Raw genomic sequence first — 18,177 nt, forward strand, 5'->3', positions numbered from 1 at the left:
CCCCCCCCCCCTCCCCCCTTACCCCTTGCACGCAGGAAGACTCATCACGTGCTGTTTGCTTCCATGCTGCAGGTGAAGGGATCCCGGCGCCACAGCCCGTCTGCCCTGCTGGCGGCGGCGGCTCACAGCCGGTCGTTACAGTCGCTTATACTGCTGGGATTCTTTTATTGACCCTGCGGACATCGAAGCTACTGGCCCTCCGCGCTGGCTATACCAAGTCAGCCTCCCGATTTTTACGCAGAGGTGATACCACCTCCGCCAAGTGAGCCGACTCCGAAAACTCTGCTTTAGGAATTGTAGGCCCTCTTTCTCGCAACTGCAGGCGGGCGTACGCTACGCTCATTGGAGGCAAGTCAATTCTTTTCTGTCGGCGTCGGGTAGTGGCGAAGCCAGGGAGCTGGCACAACGGCGCGTGTCCTCCTCCCCCACAAAATTTTTATACCATGACATACACAGCACAAAACGCCGCTCGACCACCATCTGCTTCCCCGGCGCCCCTTCCCTGAAAAACATTTCTGCCTACGCCACTGGCGTCGTTCGTTCACTTCATTGTGATTATCCTAATCGATTACATTGTCACACTGTAGTAACGGTAAACGGTGCGGCAGACAAAATATTGGAACGAAAAATAATTTTTCTTTGGGGCAACTTGTCCCCTGCAAAAGCAAGTATCGCAAGAAGCTCAAATCTAGCGGCAGTCACGGTTCTTGAAATACAATGTACGGGCGAAACGCGTCAGCTTTATACAAATGCGTCATCGTAGATTTCAGCGTACTCGCTAGTATTTCGGAGTTTTAGAATGTGCCCCAATAATTGCATCCCCTATTTATTCTGCTAAGCACCGGCGTGCGCTGTCCGTTGCACATCAGGAATTTTATTAAGTGCAGAGAAGTCTTGTAACAACGGCAATTCGGTTCGGTTGTCATTTTCAACTGGACGGCGCTAGCTTTTTCGAATTATCTTCCGTTTCAGTGGCCAATAGGTGCAATTCGAGTTCGGGGTTTCGGCGTGAGATATCCAGTTTAGACTTACTACAGAGGATTACCATTTACCGAAATGCACCGATTGCCTTCACCGTGTACGCTGAGAGGTACAAGAGGTGTTGCTCACCGTTATTCGCATCGTGTCGACGTAGGTGTCCTGGTTGAGCTGGAGCTGTCTCAGTGCGGCCTGGGTGAAGTGTTCGCGTCGCGGGCCGCGGAGAGACTACTCCACGACAGGCGGCTGCGTATTCTCAACGTGGAAAATAACGATTTCTCAGTCAACTCAATTAAGAGCATGGTAGAAGTCCTACAGGTAAGTTACACGCGATTATGTTTTTCATTGATACGTACGATGGAATACATGAAAAACACCACATATGATCATTTTCTTTACTGATACAGGTGTCACATGATGATAGGGCGCACTATTTTTGCGGCAGCTACTCCTTTGCTCTTGAATGCATGTCGGACACAGTTTAGTTCTGTGATACAGCTTTGTCGAGAACGTACAATGACAGTCAGTCCGGGTGACAACCAGGTTCAAGGAAATCGCTCCATCGTCATCATCATCATCAGCCTGTCTACGCCCACTGCAGGGCAAAGGCCTCTCCCATGTTCCGCCAATCAACCCGGTCCTGTGCTTTCTGCTGCCGCGTTATACCTGCAAACTTCTTAATCTCATCTACCCACCTAATTTTCTGTCTCCCCCTCACGCGTTTACCATCTCTTGGAATCCAGTCAGTTACCCTTAAGGACCACCGGTTATCCTGCCGACGTGCTACGTGCCCGGCCCATATCCATTTCTTCTTGATTTCAACTATGATGTCCTTAACCCCCGTTTGTTCCCTGACACACTCTGCTCACTTCCTGTCTCTTAAGGTTACACCTATCATTTTCCTTTCCATCGCTCGCTGCGTCGTCCTCAATTTAAGTTGAACTCTTTGTAAGTCTCGAGGTTTCTGCTCCGTAGGTAAGTACCGGTAAGATGCAGCTGTTATACACCTTCCTCTTGAGGGATAGTGGTAGATTACCATTCATGATTTGATAATGCTTGCCGAATGAGCCCCATCCCATCCTTATTCGTCTAGTTATTTCACTCTCATGGTTCGGCTCCGCGGTTACTACCTGTCCTAAGTAGACGTACTCCTTTACAACTTCCAGTGTCTCGCCACCTATCGCAAAGCGCTGTTGTCTGCCAAGATTGTTCCACATTACTTTAGTTTAATGCATATTAATTTTCAGACCTACTCTTCTACTTTCCGTATCCACTTCAGTAATCATGAGCTGTAATTCGTCTCCGGCGTTACTCATCAATGCAATGTCATCAGCGATCGCAGGTTACTGAGATACTCTCCATTTACTCTTATCCCTAATTCTTCCCAATCTAGGGCCCTGAAAACCTCCTGTAAACACGCGGTGAATAGCATTGGAGAGATCGTGTCTCCCTGCCGCACGCCCTTCTTTATTGGGATTCTGTCGCTTTCTTTATGGAGGACTATAGTGGCTGTGGATCTGCTGCTGTAGATTTCTTCCATTATGTTTATATAGGCTTCGTCGACGCCCTGATTCCGCAGTGCCTGCATGACTGCTGATGACTCCACCGAATCAAATGCCTTCTCGTAATCTATGAAGGCTATGTATAGGGGTTTGTTGTATTCCGCGCATTTCTCTATCACCTGATTGGTAGTATGAATATGGTCTATTGTTGAGAAGCCTGTACGAAATCCTGCCTGGTCCCTTGGTTGATTGTACTCTAATGTCGTATTATTTCTGTTAGCAATCGCTCCATACAAAGTATCATATAGGTTATCTTTAGCGTGGCAGAGGGAAAATCGTGAGTCAGTGAGCCCAGAGGTTTGTTCCAGAAATCGAGGCCAAGAAGCTATCAGTCAACACGATCAGTAAACACGTTTGGAAAGGTAAACTTTGCAAATTAATTCTGTGGAATCCCGCAAGGTGGCGGAAGGGTTAAGAAGGGTATACTTTACAACTACTCGTCTGTTGCACGAAGCCACGTGAAAATCCGTATGGATTTTTCAGAATGGAAAGCATCTTAGTTTCTGAAAAATTTGTCCTATTGGGGCTGCCCACCCGAAAAGGCATTCGTGACGGGTTCTATCCCCGTACCAGGACAAATATCTCCTGAACTGAGAGACTACTTTAGCAAATCTGTATCGATTTTATTGTGTATTTGTGCTACAAGAAAGCTTTTCAATAGGTGTATAGCAAAAACATGACTTTTGCAAATGATTGTGGGCTACGGCGACAGTCTGCATCGACTTCCGGTTCGAGAGTCCCCGCCGCCGTACGGGCAGTTACATATGGCGTCGCTTTCTCCGTGTGCCACCTAGCACTCGCAGTGATATTCTTCTCAAATGTTACTGCATAACATCTTGAAAAGTCACGCAGCTTAGTTGAATGAAAAATGCAATCACTACTGGACAAATATAAAATGTGGGAATGGTCATTTCTTCATTCAGGGGGCACCGAACTCGCACATGCTTGTTGTTCGGCAGTGGAGAGTGATTTCGCGCATGGTTTGGGCTATATAGATTCGTTGCACTTCCTGATGTCATGAAATATCAGTCCAATGTGAGACTTACTTCTTTTTTCATGTATCGAACTGGTTAAAAACTGATTTATTTACTTTAATTTTGCCACAAATATACCATCTCTTTCGATATGGTGAATGAAGTTGTAAAATACGTCTTACTCAAAATGCGATTGGTTTTTATTTTAAGACAATCTTTCTTTGTCTGACAGCTCGTTCTATTGTGCCCTCGAACTTCGCGTTTGAAGCCAAGCGAAATTCTGCGCACTCTACGTACATTTTTCTGTCAAGTTCAGCTCTAAGGTTTCGGCACTTCACGTTTTTAAGTCTCTGAAATAGCACAGACGCCATATCTATTACGTCACAAGTCGTTTTAAAAGCGATGTCGATCGTTTTACGCACTAGTCGATGCCAGTAACTGATAGGCCGTTTTGTTCCATTGGCCGGCCTTTTCCGCGCTCAGTATTTTCCAAAAATTTGACATAAAGTAGGCAATGACAATGCAGTACATGAAATGCAAGAACACTAAATCGGTGCATTTGATGGCAGAGCACCTGTACTGTTGTCAGAACCTGTTAAACAATTTGGGAACGTAACCTGTTTTGGCCCCATATGTACTCATATGTGTATGATTCTGAGGTAGCCGTCGTTTGTGCTCAGAAAATACAAAGTCAAGCTTATTCGGTAAAATAATACTGCGGGTTTTAAAGCATAACCGTATACGAAGGCTAGCTGCTGCGCCCGAGACCCCACTCTCACTGTTCTTCGTGTTTCATTCGCAACGACCGTCTGTTTTAACTACCCGCTTCGTCCTGCGAATTGCGAAATATTTCCTACCGATTCACAAAGGAACGCAAGAACACGATCGCCGCGCAACCGGTAACAAGCGCGTCGCAGAAGTGCACGCGTTTCCTTCCCGATTACACTAAACAGGCACGTTTGAAGCAGCAAAGAGCTAGGCCTCGAACCGGAGGTACCGTTGCAGACGACGCGCCGTTTTGCTATCCGCTTATTCATTCATTCGGGCTTGAAGCGGGTGGTTGTGAGTTGTCTCAAACGTAAACCTTATAAAGAGACTGTCTCCCTCTATGTATATATACACAGAGGGAGCCAGTATGGCGGAACATTAATAGCGTGTACCATTGCGGTGGTCGTAGTCTGTCGGTTTTCCTTCCTTGGTTCTTTCTCGGTTTCGTTGTGAAGAGTGGCCAGATGAGACAATGAGTAAGCAGAATGAAATACTGTCCGTAAAGCGAATGTATGCAGCTAACGTAGCCGACCTCACAACAACTTATTGCAAATAAATGTTTATATAGTCGCTTTGGTACATGTAGTGCAGTTTTGAAATAGTAGTCATTTCGTTGAAATGCAATACCACTTGACAAAAATTTTCAGGGTGACACCAGATTCGACGTACGCATCGGAGATAAGTGAAAAAAAAAAACCCTGTGGCAGTTCTCCTAATTAGTGAAGCACTGCCGCTACTCTAAGTGGCCCAGCTATTACTGTTCCACATATTGGAAAATGAGTCCATCTTGAATGATTACCAATGCTTGGTATCCTTGTGCTTTGAGGTGCCGGTTGATACGCCCTCACGCTGTCAACTCCTAGCTTCCCAGTTTTTACAGCGAAAGCTGTTATGAGATCACAACAAGGGCCATTTTTGGCGCCGTAGTTGTCCGCCACCACCGCCGCCGCCGCCGGTGTCCGTAACCATATCGCTCTAGATAAAATAAAAAAAACGAAATAAGAAAAATTCCCAATATAGAACTAGGTTCGAACCTGGGCCTCTGCGTGGGAGTCCAGTACTCTACCTCAGAGCCATGCCGGGGCCTGGAACCGCTTTGCGAAAAGACCCTATACAGGCTTCATGTCGAGAAGGAACCACATTAACATATGTAATGTAGCGTGGTAGAGGAGTAAAATTACCAAGCGTCACACAACGCGAATTCTGTAACCAGGCGTCACACAATGCGAACTGCGCAACGAGTGGGTTGTTGAATTCTTCCAACCCATTACAAAGGGCTTTGCCATAATCGTTTATTGTCATCAGCCACAACATCAACAAAGTGCACATAATGCCTTAGAGGTGTTCGCAGGTACCATGGTTCTCCGCAAAATGACGAAAAATTGCATAGTGGCTGCTTCCCTACTTCACAAAAGTTGTGATGATTTATAGCGTAGTGGGTTCATCTTACGTGCACTTCTATTGGTTGTCATGGAAGCCCAAAAGGCTCCCATGATTCATTTCCTCAGAGCCTCAATAAAGTTAATTCCCTCTTTCTCTTTATCACGTTAGCCTATGTTATAAAGCGTGGTGGGAGAGTGAAATAACGACCGGGCGTCACACAATGCAAATTACGTAACTAGTGTGTCCTTTAAAGCTTCCAACGCATTACAAAAGGCTGTCAATTTTTCATCGTCATTAGCCGTAGCATCAAGAAACTGCTCATAACGCCTTACAGATGGTAGCTCGCTTCTCCGCAGAATGACGAGTAATGTCGTGGTGGGTGCTTCCCAACTTCACAAAAATTATGATTCGTGGCGTAGTGGGTAAGTTGCTAGTGTAATTGTAGAAGTAGCCACAAGAGAGTTTATAACGGGCTCTAGAAATGCCGCTCTTTGAGCTTTCGCTGTGACTGTGCTGCGCTTTCCGCGCAGGCCTGGCATTTTTTTTGCTTACTGAATTTATTTTCTTTCTGAGAAATTCGTGATGTGTTACCATAAAAAACCGTGTCTCAGGTAGCTGTCACTACAGGGGATGTTTTCAGGTGCTGCATTAATGTTAGCGGCATTACTTTCTTGCCGCGTTCCATTACTGGAAACTGCAGTCGCAAGAAAAAAAAAATGGGGGACCCTTAAGCTTCGCCTTGAAGAGTGCAACGCGATAGCGAAATCCGGCCTCTAGTGCACACTTCAACCACAAAGTGCATACTTATTAATGTGTATTGTTACACACACCCGCACACAGACACACACACGCGCGCGCGCGCGCGAATGGTACAAGTTTTTTATCTAAAGCAAAAGTCGCATGGCCTCCAAGATACACGCCGCGCGCTCGCCATCTCGGAGGCCATGAAGGGTCGAGATATATTTCTCAGACTGCCTCACAGATGGCAGCACATTATCTAGCCTTTGCTGTTTCCTTGATCAACGCTTGCTCTAGAAAATTGGCGTTGGCTTGAAATGTTTCTCCGCTAGATGGACATAGTTGTCCATCGACGTAGTTTTTCGACGTAGTTTGATGGCCTCGCCTATGCACCCAGAAATCGCCGAATGGGCTCGTTTTCGTCGTGACACCTGCCGAACAAAATGCGTTAAGGAGACTCCTTCCACTACATGGAATTTATGTAGTGTTTTTTTCCGCAGCAGCTGGAAGTTACACGGTGGCCCGGGTTCGATCCTCAATAGAACCGAAGATTTTTGTTGTTTCTTTTATTTGCTTCTTTCTCGATTTTTCGGTCACGGACGATTTTTCGCTCACAACCAGCGGTGCCGACGCCGACACCGGAATTTCTGCGACACGAGCTCTCTAACGCTATCGCGTTAATACATAAACTCAGGCGTGCTTAAATTCAGTACAGCTTAAGGGCACTGGGTAGGGCAAAATTTGAAAAACAAATCGCTTTTTTTCATTACAATGTGCGAAGGGTTCCCCTTGTGCATATTTTCCACATTCATCCTTTCCTTAAAAACTAGTTTTTGTGGCTGAAAAACCAGTTTTCCCTAAAGGAAGCAGTGAGTGAACATGCACCCTAGGACAAGCCCTCATGCGCTCTGTGCTTAAGGTCTATTTTTCTAATAAAACACTTCGTGTATGAAACCTAAAATGCTTGTATGGAAACAGCTGTGTGTAGAACATTGTCGGGCAACTTCTAAGGCAGTCTGAAGACTCTGTGCGCCTTTTTATTCGCACTTGTTCTTCGGAGTGCTTCTGTTCGAACACTTTCAGCTCCTAGCTTCATTACACCTTGTGTCTGTTGTGCCTCTCGTAAAGTTGAGACGCCGATGGTAAAGAAGGTCTTCAGCAAGTGTAAATTTCGTGGCAACCAATACAGTGCACTTGTAAATTCGTATAAATGCTCGTGACGTACTGAGGTACTCAACACTCAACCAGTAAGCTCTTCATTGTTGAACTTATCAGTCTTGTCAGCGTCCTTCGAGGCGAATCGCGTGCAGGGTAGCAACGGGTATGCTCTAATGGACATGAATATTACTTGTGATGTCATTAGACGTAATATCGCATGCAAACTCTGCGGTGCAAGTGTTGAGATAATGGGAATTCAGTCACAGAGCCTTTGCCCTTTGTCTAGGCTTCGGAGTCTTGAGAATTGCGACATTGGATGTTGTTCTTTAGTTCAATGACGGCAGTATCACACCAGCCGAAATTCTTAAAGGGGCCCTGCGACACTTTTCCATATAGTCATGGAATGGCTTCTTTAAAGCAGCTCATTTCCTCACGAGTCGACCAGCGCAAACTTTTTAGAATCCCTCCAGGTATGTCACGCGCGCCTAGTCACCTTGAGCACATTTCCCCTTTTTTTCTTCGAACTCGCGGCGTACTTTTAGTGCGCGCGCCCGCGGGCGGTCAAGTCACGGCCTCCCGCGGCGGCCGCAGTAACTACCGAGTGCGCCATGTTCAAATCAGTCAATGGCGTGGAACTTGTCAGGGACGCCGTAAGCATAAATTTTGTCGAGAGAAGAGGAAGCGGTTTTGAGAATTTTTAGTAAATCCCAGGGCGCGTGCTGCGCTGTAATGTTTGGCTCGCGTGTTCTCGGGAGCCTCAACAACCGATCGGCAGCGTTTTCTAACCATGCTGAAAAAGTGTTGCAGGACCCGTTTAAATAACTAGAATTGATGCCTGGCCAAAATACAGTTGACTTGCTGAAAAAAGTTGACTACAATCGACAATACATTGTGTATATAGCTGCACGACAGCTCACAAAAGAAGCAAGGCAAGTAAGACGAGAGGCTCCAAAGTGAAAAATTGACTTTGGCCATGACTACCAAGTTTGTAGCTGGTAACAAATGTAGTTGAACGGTGTTTGTGACAAAGTATGATCGCTTTTCAGCTGTTTTCTAAGTTTAAACTCTATTATTTCAAAACTATGTTTTTTTATAGGTACCATTATTTTCTATGTATTCCAAGATAACCAGTTCATTATTTTTTCTTGTATTCTGCATGAAAGCCTAGAACTAATGTACCAGAATTGAAGTTTTGGAATTTACAGGTTTTGTGTTAGAAATTTTCAAAGATGCAAATCAACTGAAAAATTGAAGTCCTAGTGGCAAAATATTCACGAAAATTCTAATATTTGTCAGCTTTAAATAAATCTAATTGAGTTAAAATAGCTGCAAATTTGGAAGAAAATTGTGCATGCATTGCGTGGATATCCATTTTAGTCACTGAGAAAACGGTACATCAAGATGGCCAAAAAGGCATGGGATCTTTAAGGCTTACCCTGTGCCCTCAAGATGTCCCATATGGTCTCAATTCTACGGGGCCCTCCAGGACGGCGTGCTTCAGAATCAAATCGTGACTTCCCTAATGCACGCCGACGTGTATTGGTTGCTACTGGGTACTTCGCACAACGACAGTCTAGAAGAACCTGCAAACAAAGGACACGTTGTAAAGTTAGCAATACTTATGATTTCGTAAACGATCAGAGTATTTGCAGTGTAAGCCGCTTGACACCCCAAAGCTACTTCAAGCAAGCAAAACACTTATTTGATTAACCAGACATTTTGAAGATAACAGTATAAGATTGTTTTGCTTCCTTTTGTTTCGCGTGAGGGTTAACGTTTTAATTAAAACATCATTTAGGAGCTGAGGGCTTATCGGCTATCGAAACACCCGTAGCCCGTACGACGGGGTGCCAGCCGATAATTGGAACTCGCCTAATGAAAAAGCGTGAAATATTTGACGCGTTAGCATCGTACTTCAGAAATCGCAGTGAAATAAACGAACACGAAGCAAGATGAAGACCGGACAAGCGCTACGGTTAAACCCTAGCGATCTGTCTGTTGTAGGGCTATCTACAGGCACACAACAACTATAGCTGTGTTCTGTGAATGCTTATTCTTTAATTATGGGCACTCGACTGCTGACCCAAAGGTAACGGGATCGAATCCTGCCCGCGGCAGCTGCATTTTCGATGGAGGAGAAAATGTTTGAGGCCCATGTACCTAGATTTAGGTGCACGTTAAAGAACACCAGGTGGTCGAAATTTCCGGAGCCCTCCAATACGGCGTCTCTCATAATCAAATCGCTGTTTTGGGATGATATACCCAAGCTATTATTATTATTATTATTATTTAATTATGCAGGACAGGAATATCCCCACCGGCACTCAATGACTGCTCAACATGGCATGTCTGTTTTGTTTATACCAAATGCTCGGTGCATGGCTGAATAGCGTGAGGGCTCTGTCAATTTGGTGTTTCATAATGCTATGTCGGGTGGGCGCTTATGTGCGCCTCCTATGTTGGCATAATATGATGTTACCTGACTGGTACCGATTATTTTTTAGTTTTAGTTACGAGGGTTTTTAAACGATTGCCAACCCGTATTATACCTATTATACCTATTACACGAATTACACCGGTGTTTCATTTGTGAAGATGCTTTTTTCCTATGGTTTAACGAAGTTAGTTATGGACCCAGTAATTCCCCCTTAAGAGCGTAAAGTAAGTTATGAACCCAGTAAATCACCCTTAAGAGCTTAAACTGGTTCCCTGTTCAGGCTGCCAAGTTGCGTGGTATACTGCGAGTTTCTTAGCATGAACCCTTTTTTCAGGCTAACAAGACGCTGAAGGCGCTGGTGCTCAACATGACGACCAAGCACTCGCAGGAAGATGTTTCGTCGCTGTTCGACATGGTCAGTCGGATCAACGCCTTTTCCCGCCTTTTGCTTCACTGGGTCTATCCCCGAGCGTCGGACTTTCCGAAGAGCGCCCTCATGGCTAGTACGCCCTCAGTTTCCATGATACTGGACGACTACGAAGCAGAGGACGCGGCAGGAGCATTGGACACCATTGCCAGCAGTTGCAACCTCGACATGGCCACAATTCAATGTAGTGCGAATGTGAAGAAAGCCGTGATTCAGAGACTGGCCGACACTCTCGCAAGCACCAAGTCTCTTCAGCAAGTACCGCTTATTTTTTACGCGCCGTGCACCGCAGTGCACGCGTACTCTATCTTGCAAGGCCTACAGACAGTTATACCACCCCAAAAAAACATAAGTCGAACAACGTGCTCACCGTTCGTTCCGGATATAGAGGGTAGACTTATGGAGTCAAAGCACTGCAATATAATTTTCCCTACACCAGAGTAGGCATAGCAATGAATAAATGTGTAAATATTGTCGCTAGAGTATAATTCCGGCTCATCGAAAATGCAAGGATAGGATTTCCTTCAAATTTTACGTGATTTATTTTGTGTTTTGGGAGGAACCGTTTTTGTATGGAGTATGAAACGGTGAACATTGCAGGGTCAACGTAATTTCTTATAGGTGTGGAATGCAAAGTGGGTAACCGTGGCACGTTTTTACGTGTTTTTCATTTGCCTAAGGAGAAATTGAAGTTTCAGGCTGATTAAGGAAGTTGGCGGAACTCTGACGCTCGATGCTATGGAAAACTCAATGAAACGAACAGACAATATTTCATTCAGAATATCGAGGAAATTAAGACGCCTGCGCTGCTCAAGTAAAGCACGTTTTAAAAGAAAATAAACTTTGTTAATGATGCAGGTAACCACTCTTCATGAAGCGGGTGATGCACAACCAATCGATACTAAATCAGGGCATAGAGCATCGTCAATTCTTTGTGTACTTTCCTTACTGAATTCCGCTTGATTCAAACGGTTAGGCGAAGAGTACAGATAACCTTAATAAATATTCCAGGACAACAATATTCTTATGAGAATAAACGTTGTAACGACCCAAACGTACGCAACCCATGGACGACCGTATACCTAAGAAGAGTATTCATGCGTGTCGTAGCAAAACCGCGGCTATGGTATTATTTGCTTCATTTCACATGATGCACCTCTTTGATGTCAGATCAGGGACGGCACCTCCTTGATCTGAACCGGGGGCCGGGCAGGTAGATGTGGCCGAGTGTTATTTAGGGCTCTCAATGCCGCGGCAAAAAAATAAATACTGGAGGGTTGGACACGGGCACGGTGTGCCACCCCCTGGCTACGCCACGGGTTCTGACCACCTGTTCTCTGTCCAGCGCGTAAAGCGGCCGGCCGAGGTTCATTCCTTTCGCTCAAAGTCAACTGGAATATCCACCACTCTTGTTTGTTTCGCGACCCATTCTGATATCTTAGGTGCCTTGATGTTACCGGTTGCTACTAATTATATTATCAAATATGAACATTCAAACATCATGTTGCTTTGTTGTTTGAGACATAAGTGCTTTAAAGCTCGTGAAGACCTTGCGCAACAGCCCGATAGAAACTGTCATCGTTTGAGCCTACGAAATTGGTGTGTGGTGGATGTCACAGCCATGCTTTTAACAATCAGTCGTTGCATGTGAAGCTGTTTCCACTAGCACTAACGTACGCGTGAGGGCACCGGAATGGTCGAGCAGGTCAATGCAACCAATGGAAAAACACATCGTATGCGTGCTTATGCTACACAATGCACGCGCAACTACCATTATAAAACGGGAGAGTGAATTGGCCCGTTTTGTTTACGGAGCTTTATTAACAGCACTAAAAGAAATACATAGAACTTCAGCGGAACACTCTGTTCACCGCTAAATTGGTAAAATTCTGCAAGCAAAAACCGTATTTCCGAGGATGGCAATGTGATTAGTATGCAATGAACATTTCCCAGAACCTAATCCTGGAAGAATCCTGGAAGAACAAACTCTCCCAGATTTCCGTTCTCGTTAGGACAACAAACCGTTTAGGGAAATACCCATCAAAAACAGCTAATGATCAAAAGTGGGGCATAAATGATTCGCCAGAAGGTATTATCATAACCATTCATAGACAAGTGTGCGAGTTTATCTAAAGCCCGCTGTGTGTAGCCTACTCTGTTCATTCGTATATCACTGGCGGTGCAGCTAATTGTTGGCCATGCGCCCTTATAACAATGTAGTATAGGTGTGTATCACTGTACGTCTGCCTAGCTTCATATAGAAAGCTTCACACATTACGACGGTTTCTCTTAATGACAATAGCCGCATTATTTTTTTTCTTACGCAGGCACTTGGTGCTGAGCATGGCTTTCTTTCCCGACGCTGACGTGTTCAACGTGTTTCGGGCCCTCGAAAGCAACCGGACCATCTTTATAATGGTCTTCAATGCCATCACTTTCGGCGAAAGAAATGCCAAGGCGCTGGGGCGATTGGTCGAACGCAACCGAACGTTCAATTCTCTCATCCTCGATCTTAACCACAGTGAGCCCTGCGTCGACCGCATGGTTCAGTTCCGCAATATCTGCCGGGAACTCAAGGAGGCGCTTCGTCGAAACCGCTTCATTGCGCACATAAACATAAACTTAGGCAATTCTGATCTCTCCAACGACCCTGCCATCAAGGAGGCTATCAGGCGAAACTCGGTGAGCAGTGAGTTTTCTGTCTTAAATAGATTTTAAAATGCGAAGATCACTGCTTTGGCCAGCGCAACTAATTCCGCATGGGTGGGAGAAGCTTCGAACTCGCAGAGTTGTGTACGACCGTGATTGACACCCTGACTATAGGTATCAATCACGGTCAGGCTCGCGGTCAGATTGGTAAGGTTAACGGAATGTCGCGTTATTGGCAGTGGCGCCACTACTTCCCTGACGCTCTGGATGAGTCCAGGAGGAGCATAGTGGTGAAGGACAACACACAGGAACGTCGCATCTATACCGTGGTGTTCCTCTTGTATCATGATGTGCATTAATTGTTAACAATTAATTTATGTATTTATTAATTTAGTAGTTAATTCGTTTAACTAAGAAATTGGCTACGTCGGTTGCTTCTCTGATCCACTCTTTCTTCTTATATTGTAGTGTTACGCCTACCATGTTTTGTTCCAGTGCACACTTCGTGCCTCTTAACTTCTCAAACTTCCTTGGTACTCTGCACGTGTATGTCCCATATCCTAAAGCTAAGTCAATAAACAGTGTCTTGAGTACTCACAAAAAGTGTAGTTCGTTTGCACTGGTGAAACCTTAACTGGGTTCGAGCTGTTTACGCCAAAATACACTGTCACAACGAGCTTCTCCGTGCACTGAACGGCGGCTGAGCCATTTGCGAATTGTTTCTACATCGTCTGTTGCTTACCAAGGGTCCTGTCGTGGCTAGGATGGCTTGCTAGTGTTATAAAATGGCGAGCTTCTAACAAAGACTAAATAGTATGAGTGCCTCATTCACCTTCAAGGTCGACAACTGGGGAAACAGAAAGAACGCCTCATACGTAACAACGCTAACCTAAAAGATTAGTAAAAAAGAAAAAGAGGGACGCAAGACGAGGGTACTACGCTTCTTCGATATCCAGGTATATCATTCGTTCTTTTAATTTAAAGATGATCAATTAACTGCTAGAAGGCTTGTCTTGCAGAAGGACATTGTATCATTTATATGACCTGCATGGACTGAAAATTTTCAAAGTGCTTCAGCTACCAAAGCGAGGAATCATAATAAGTATGCTTTAGAACAATGACTACATGGCTGAAGACAGAACAACCGATATTACAAGAAAATATCCCAACTGAAAAAAAAAATGTTTGCGTGCAATACCCGTTCCCCGAGTACTTGGCGAATGCGTTCTGCTCTATGCTAAGCCTTCCAGTATTGCTCAATTTTGCTAAGGAATCTGTAGATGTTTCTTAATCACATAAAATAAGACAAACTGAGGTTAGTACCTCTGATTTATGTTGTATTTGTCTAGGTGGCGCTGTATTGATCCCTCTGTGTTTCCCTTTTATACTGAATTCCTTATATTCCCCGAGGGACGAGGGAAAGAAAATTCTAGGGGCTAGATTTCTTTGTTGGACACAAGAGTAATGACAGCTAATAGACACTTAAGCAAAGGAACTTACAGGGGATAGTGTTTGCAGTAATAATGACATAAATGTGACGAAAGTAAAGTGAACAAAAAAGGCACCTCGCCTCCAGCAGGGACCAAAAGGGAGGATTGGATCCCTGCCGGGAGGATTGGATCCCTGCCGGCGGCAAGTTGCCTTTTCGTCCATATTACCTACTTCACATTTACAGCATAATTACTACAAATAACGTCGCTTATACTTTTCTGGGATCAAATGCTTGTTGGTTCTCATTTATATTGCCTAAAGAATTCTACGATTTGATAGTGTGCGCAAAATGAGTCATATATGTAAAAGTTGAGCGAACAGGAGAAACTGCCTCAGACAGGCTGGCCGACGTTTCGATAGGCGACCTATCTTTGCCAAAGGCGCCTTGTCATCCCTGGCGTGTTAGTTTAAGGGGTTAGTGGTGACTTCATGTCCAGCGGTGGCGCGTCTGTTGCTGTTGGTAATTGCTGCCTGGAAAAAGAAAAACTTTCTCTTTCCAGCCAGCAATTACCAACAGCAACAGACGCGCCACCGCTGAACATGACGTAATCACTAACCCCTTAAAACTAACACGCCAGGGATGACAAGGCGCCTTCGACAAAGATAGGTCCCCTATCGAAACGTCGGCCAGCCTGTCTGAGGCATTTTCTCCTTTTCGCTCAACTTCTCCGTGTATCCACCTGTCGACTCCCTTCTTGACTTCGGAGATTCATACATGTAAAGAGTGTCTATAAGATGTCGCTGCCATGTAAAGGGGCTGCCTCGCCTACAAGCCATTGAACTCCTTTCCATTCCGTAGCATCTGCGTTAAAAGTCCGTGCTTTTTTTACTGTGTTCTTGTTTTAAATTTTGCGCGTACCACTTCTCCCTGCTGTAGAATCTGCTTGGTTATATTTTCCGTTCGAGGAGAAAAAGTGCTCTGCGATATTGAAACAGCTACGCGATGGCATCGTGTGGTGTCGGAAAGCTCTCGCCATCAACTGCACGCTTTAAAATGCAGGCGCTCATCAACCAAGCCATCCGGTTCGTCAATGGCTCCATGGACAAGACTGACGCCCTGGCTTTCGAGACCCTGCAGCATTGTCGGTCGGTGTCAATAAGGATGCACTCGCATGGTGGAATTTCCCTCGAGTCAGCGCTCCAGAAGGTCGCCGAGGCGCGCGAAAGGCTCGCTTTGAACTACTTCGTCCTCGCGGGCGTCGTCAAAGCCAAACTTGTGTGCCAGATGACTCGCAAGGAGGAGAAGAAAATGACCTTGCTCGACAAAATCGGCCGAGTAATGCAGGCGCGCATCTGCTCCTACCTCAGCTTGACCGACGTGGTGGACATCTGAGGGTCCACACTTTCCGTTTCGTGCCTCAATCCTCCATCAAATGAGAATGACTTTACCGTACGTCAGCGCGCGCGCAATGTAAAAACATTATCGAATCAGGTTCTAAAGAAACTGCCACATCAGAAACCGTCATACCCTGAGCACTTTTTAATTGGTGACAGTTACATCAAGCGATGTGTTTTAATGGACCAATTAAGAAACTACATATTATTGACCGATGCTCTCGCATTTTATCAGCCTTTTTCGCCATACCACAATTGCATATTTATGCACATCATATCAACCGGCTGGACTTCCGAACGTGACGCATTCTTTACGGTGGTACATTTCATTTTTATTAATTTCTTTTTTAGCACCACCGTATATCATATCTTTGCCACGTAACATAGGAAAAATGGCGCAGCTTCAATTTCTACACCACAGCACGTGGACGGAACACAAGCACACATGCTTTTCATAACGGTTTTTGTTGAGAAAATGCTAAGCTGCCTCGCAATACGATGTGGCGAATTTTGTGAAACTGATTGGAGTTGTAGGAATACCTCGAAGCTTTCAAAGTATTTCTGAACTGTTTTGCTTTTGCTTTGTTAAAAAGCACATTGTCGCAAAGTGTCATCCTATCTGAACGCAAGCGTTTGTGTGCTACTAAGTACTGCAAGTAATGCCGCTGTTGGTGTGTATGAAAGTAAAGTCAGCATGCGAGAAGCGCTGTGTGTTTGTGTTTGGCTTGTTTCATTATATTTAGATGTCGGTCTAAGTCAGCAAAAATGGAGCTCGCTCAGACTCACTCATGAAATATATTTTGCCCTTACAGCTCACTCGGACTCACTCACAAAAATTTTCTTCAGCTGGAATCACTCGGACTCAGATTCACTGAAGTTTTTCTCAGCCGGACTCACTCGGACTCACTCTCCAAATTATTACTCTCTTGGACTCACTCAGACTCACGGCTGTGTCTGAGTCTGAAGGAGTCTGAGTGAGTCGACTCAAGAGTGTCTTAGCGTATAATTGGCGTTGTCGACCATGGTGTCAATGCTCTTTCACACCAATCTCGCATAACTGGTGCTCTACTTGGCGCCTTTTGGTCGCGTACCGTCAAATATGGGTTATCAGTGGTTGCAATCCAGTAAGGATATATTTATTGAAAGGGATAATTCACATGAAATATTTTTATCAAGAAATTCCTGTGAGACATTTTCGCGGGCAGGTATGGTACCTCCCCTGCCCCCCTCTGTAGTTCACGCCTCTGATCAATAAATATTGATCTGGCGTATGAACTCTAGTTCTTGGAAGTATGTGCGAGTCGACGGGAGTATAAACGTGAGCCGACATAAGGCTGTGGAGCTCACTGTGACTGACTCAAGAAATATATTTTGGCCTTAGAGCTCAATCGAACTCGGACTCACCAATGTTTCCCTCAACCGGACACACTCGGACTCAGACTCGCTCAACTTTTTCACAACCAGACTCACTCGGACTCGAGCTCACCAAAATATTACTCACCCGGACTCACTCAGACTCACGGCTCGATCTGAGTCTGAGTGAGTCAACTAATGAGTGTGTATTCCGACCTATGGATCTCGGTCAGGTTTTGATGCCCTAGATCAAGTGATCCATAGTGGATCCGAGCTTAGGTTCCTGCGTTACCAATATTACCGTAGAAGTTGCATTTAGTCTAAAGTGAAGCATCTTCAGCGAAGCTTCTACAACTAGCAGATTTCAGCGTAGTATGAGAAATACCGCTCGTCGGCGAGCGTACAGAGATGCGGCCACTGTAGGTGCACCAGCCTTATGTAGCTCAATAAAACGGAAACACTGGCTAGTTGGTTTAGCTGCATAATACTTTTTGCGCACGCAACACGAAGACACAACCGCAAAGGTCACAAGGACCAGCGCAGACTATCAGCTGACCTTTATTCAATAAGAAAACACAATATACTCTCGCTACAAGCACCTCATGATCCCTGCGAATCAGCAGAACAGCGTAGTGCATTCCTTTGCATAAAAAACCAAAAAACCTTTAACAGACACGTTGCGCTATCACATCTTGTTTAGCAAGTCAATTTCGTTGTCATTCAGCGCTACGGATGGATGACTGACACACATGCCTTGAAGGCTAGAGATATGCCAAGCTTCTACAATCTCTCTTGTTTCATTAGTACGAGCATGTAAAACATCAGTTAGGTTACACAAAGGACTACAGGTACCCGAAGAACAACGCGCACAATGCATTGCTAAATGTGTCTCCGGCCTTCCCTTCAAATTGGCCAAATGCTCGT

General features: G+C 45.1%; 2 protein-coding genes across 3 annotated transcripts in view; both read left to right on the forward strand.

Moving 5' to 3' along the window:
• LOC119406566 (uncharacterized) overlaps positions 1-171 on the forward strand; it is a 24,508-nt gene extending 24,337 nt beyond the window's left edge. The window contains exon 5 of the mRNA XM_049420139.1: positions 73-171. Within this exon, the coding sequence (XP_049276096.1) occupies positions 73-171 (99 nt within the window). The remainder of the gene's footprint in view (positions 1-72) is intronic.
• LOC119372200 (uncharacterized) overlaps positions 1-16,595 on the forward strand; it is a 25,977-nt gene extending 9,382 nt beyond the window's left edge. The window contains exons 2-4 of one of the 2 annotated variants that reach the window (XM_049420230.1): positions 1,136-1,296; positions 12,753-13,107; positions 15,566-16,595. In XM_049420230.1, coding sequence (XP_049276187.1) covers positions 12,769-13,107; positions 15,566-15,898 — 672 coding nt within the window. In that variant the 5' untranslated portion in view covers positions 1,136-1,296; positions 12,753-12,768 and the 3' untranslated portion in view covers positions 15,899-16,595. Of the gene's footprint in view, positions 1-1,135; positions 1,297-10,332; positions 11,182-12,752; positions 13,108-15,565 lie in introns of those variants that run through there. The other variant, XM_049420231.1, reaches the window with a different exon arrangement.
• The last annotated feature ends 1,582 nt before the right edge of the window (positions 16,596-18,177 follow it).

The sequence above is a fragment of the Rhipicephalus sanguineus genome, chromosome 10, assembly GCF_013339695.2.
Source record: "Rhipicephalus sanguineus isolate Rsan-2018 chromosome 10, BIME_Rsan_1.4, whole genome shotgun sequence".
Taxonomy (NCBI): Eukaryota; Metazoa; Arthropoda; class Arachnida; order Ixodida; family Ixodidae; genus Rhipicephalus; species Rhipicephalus sanguineus.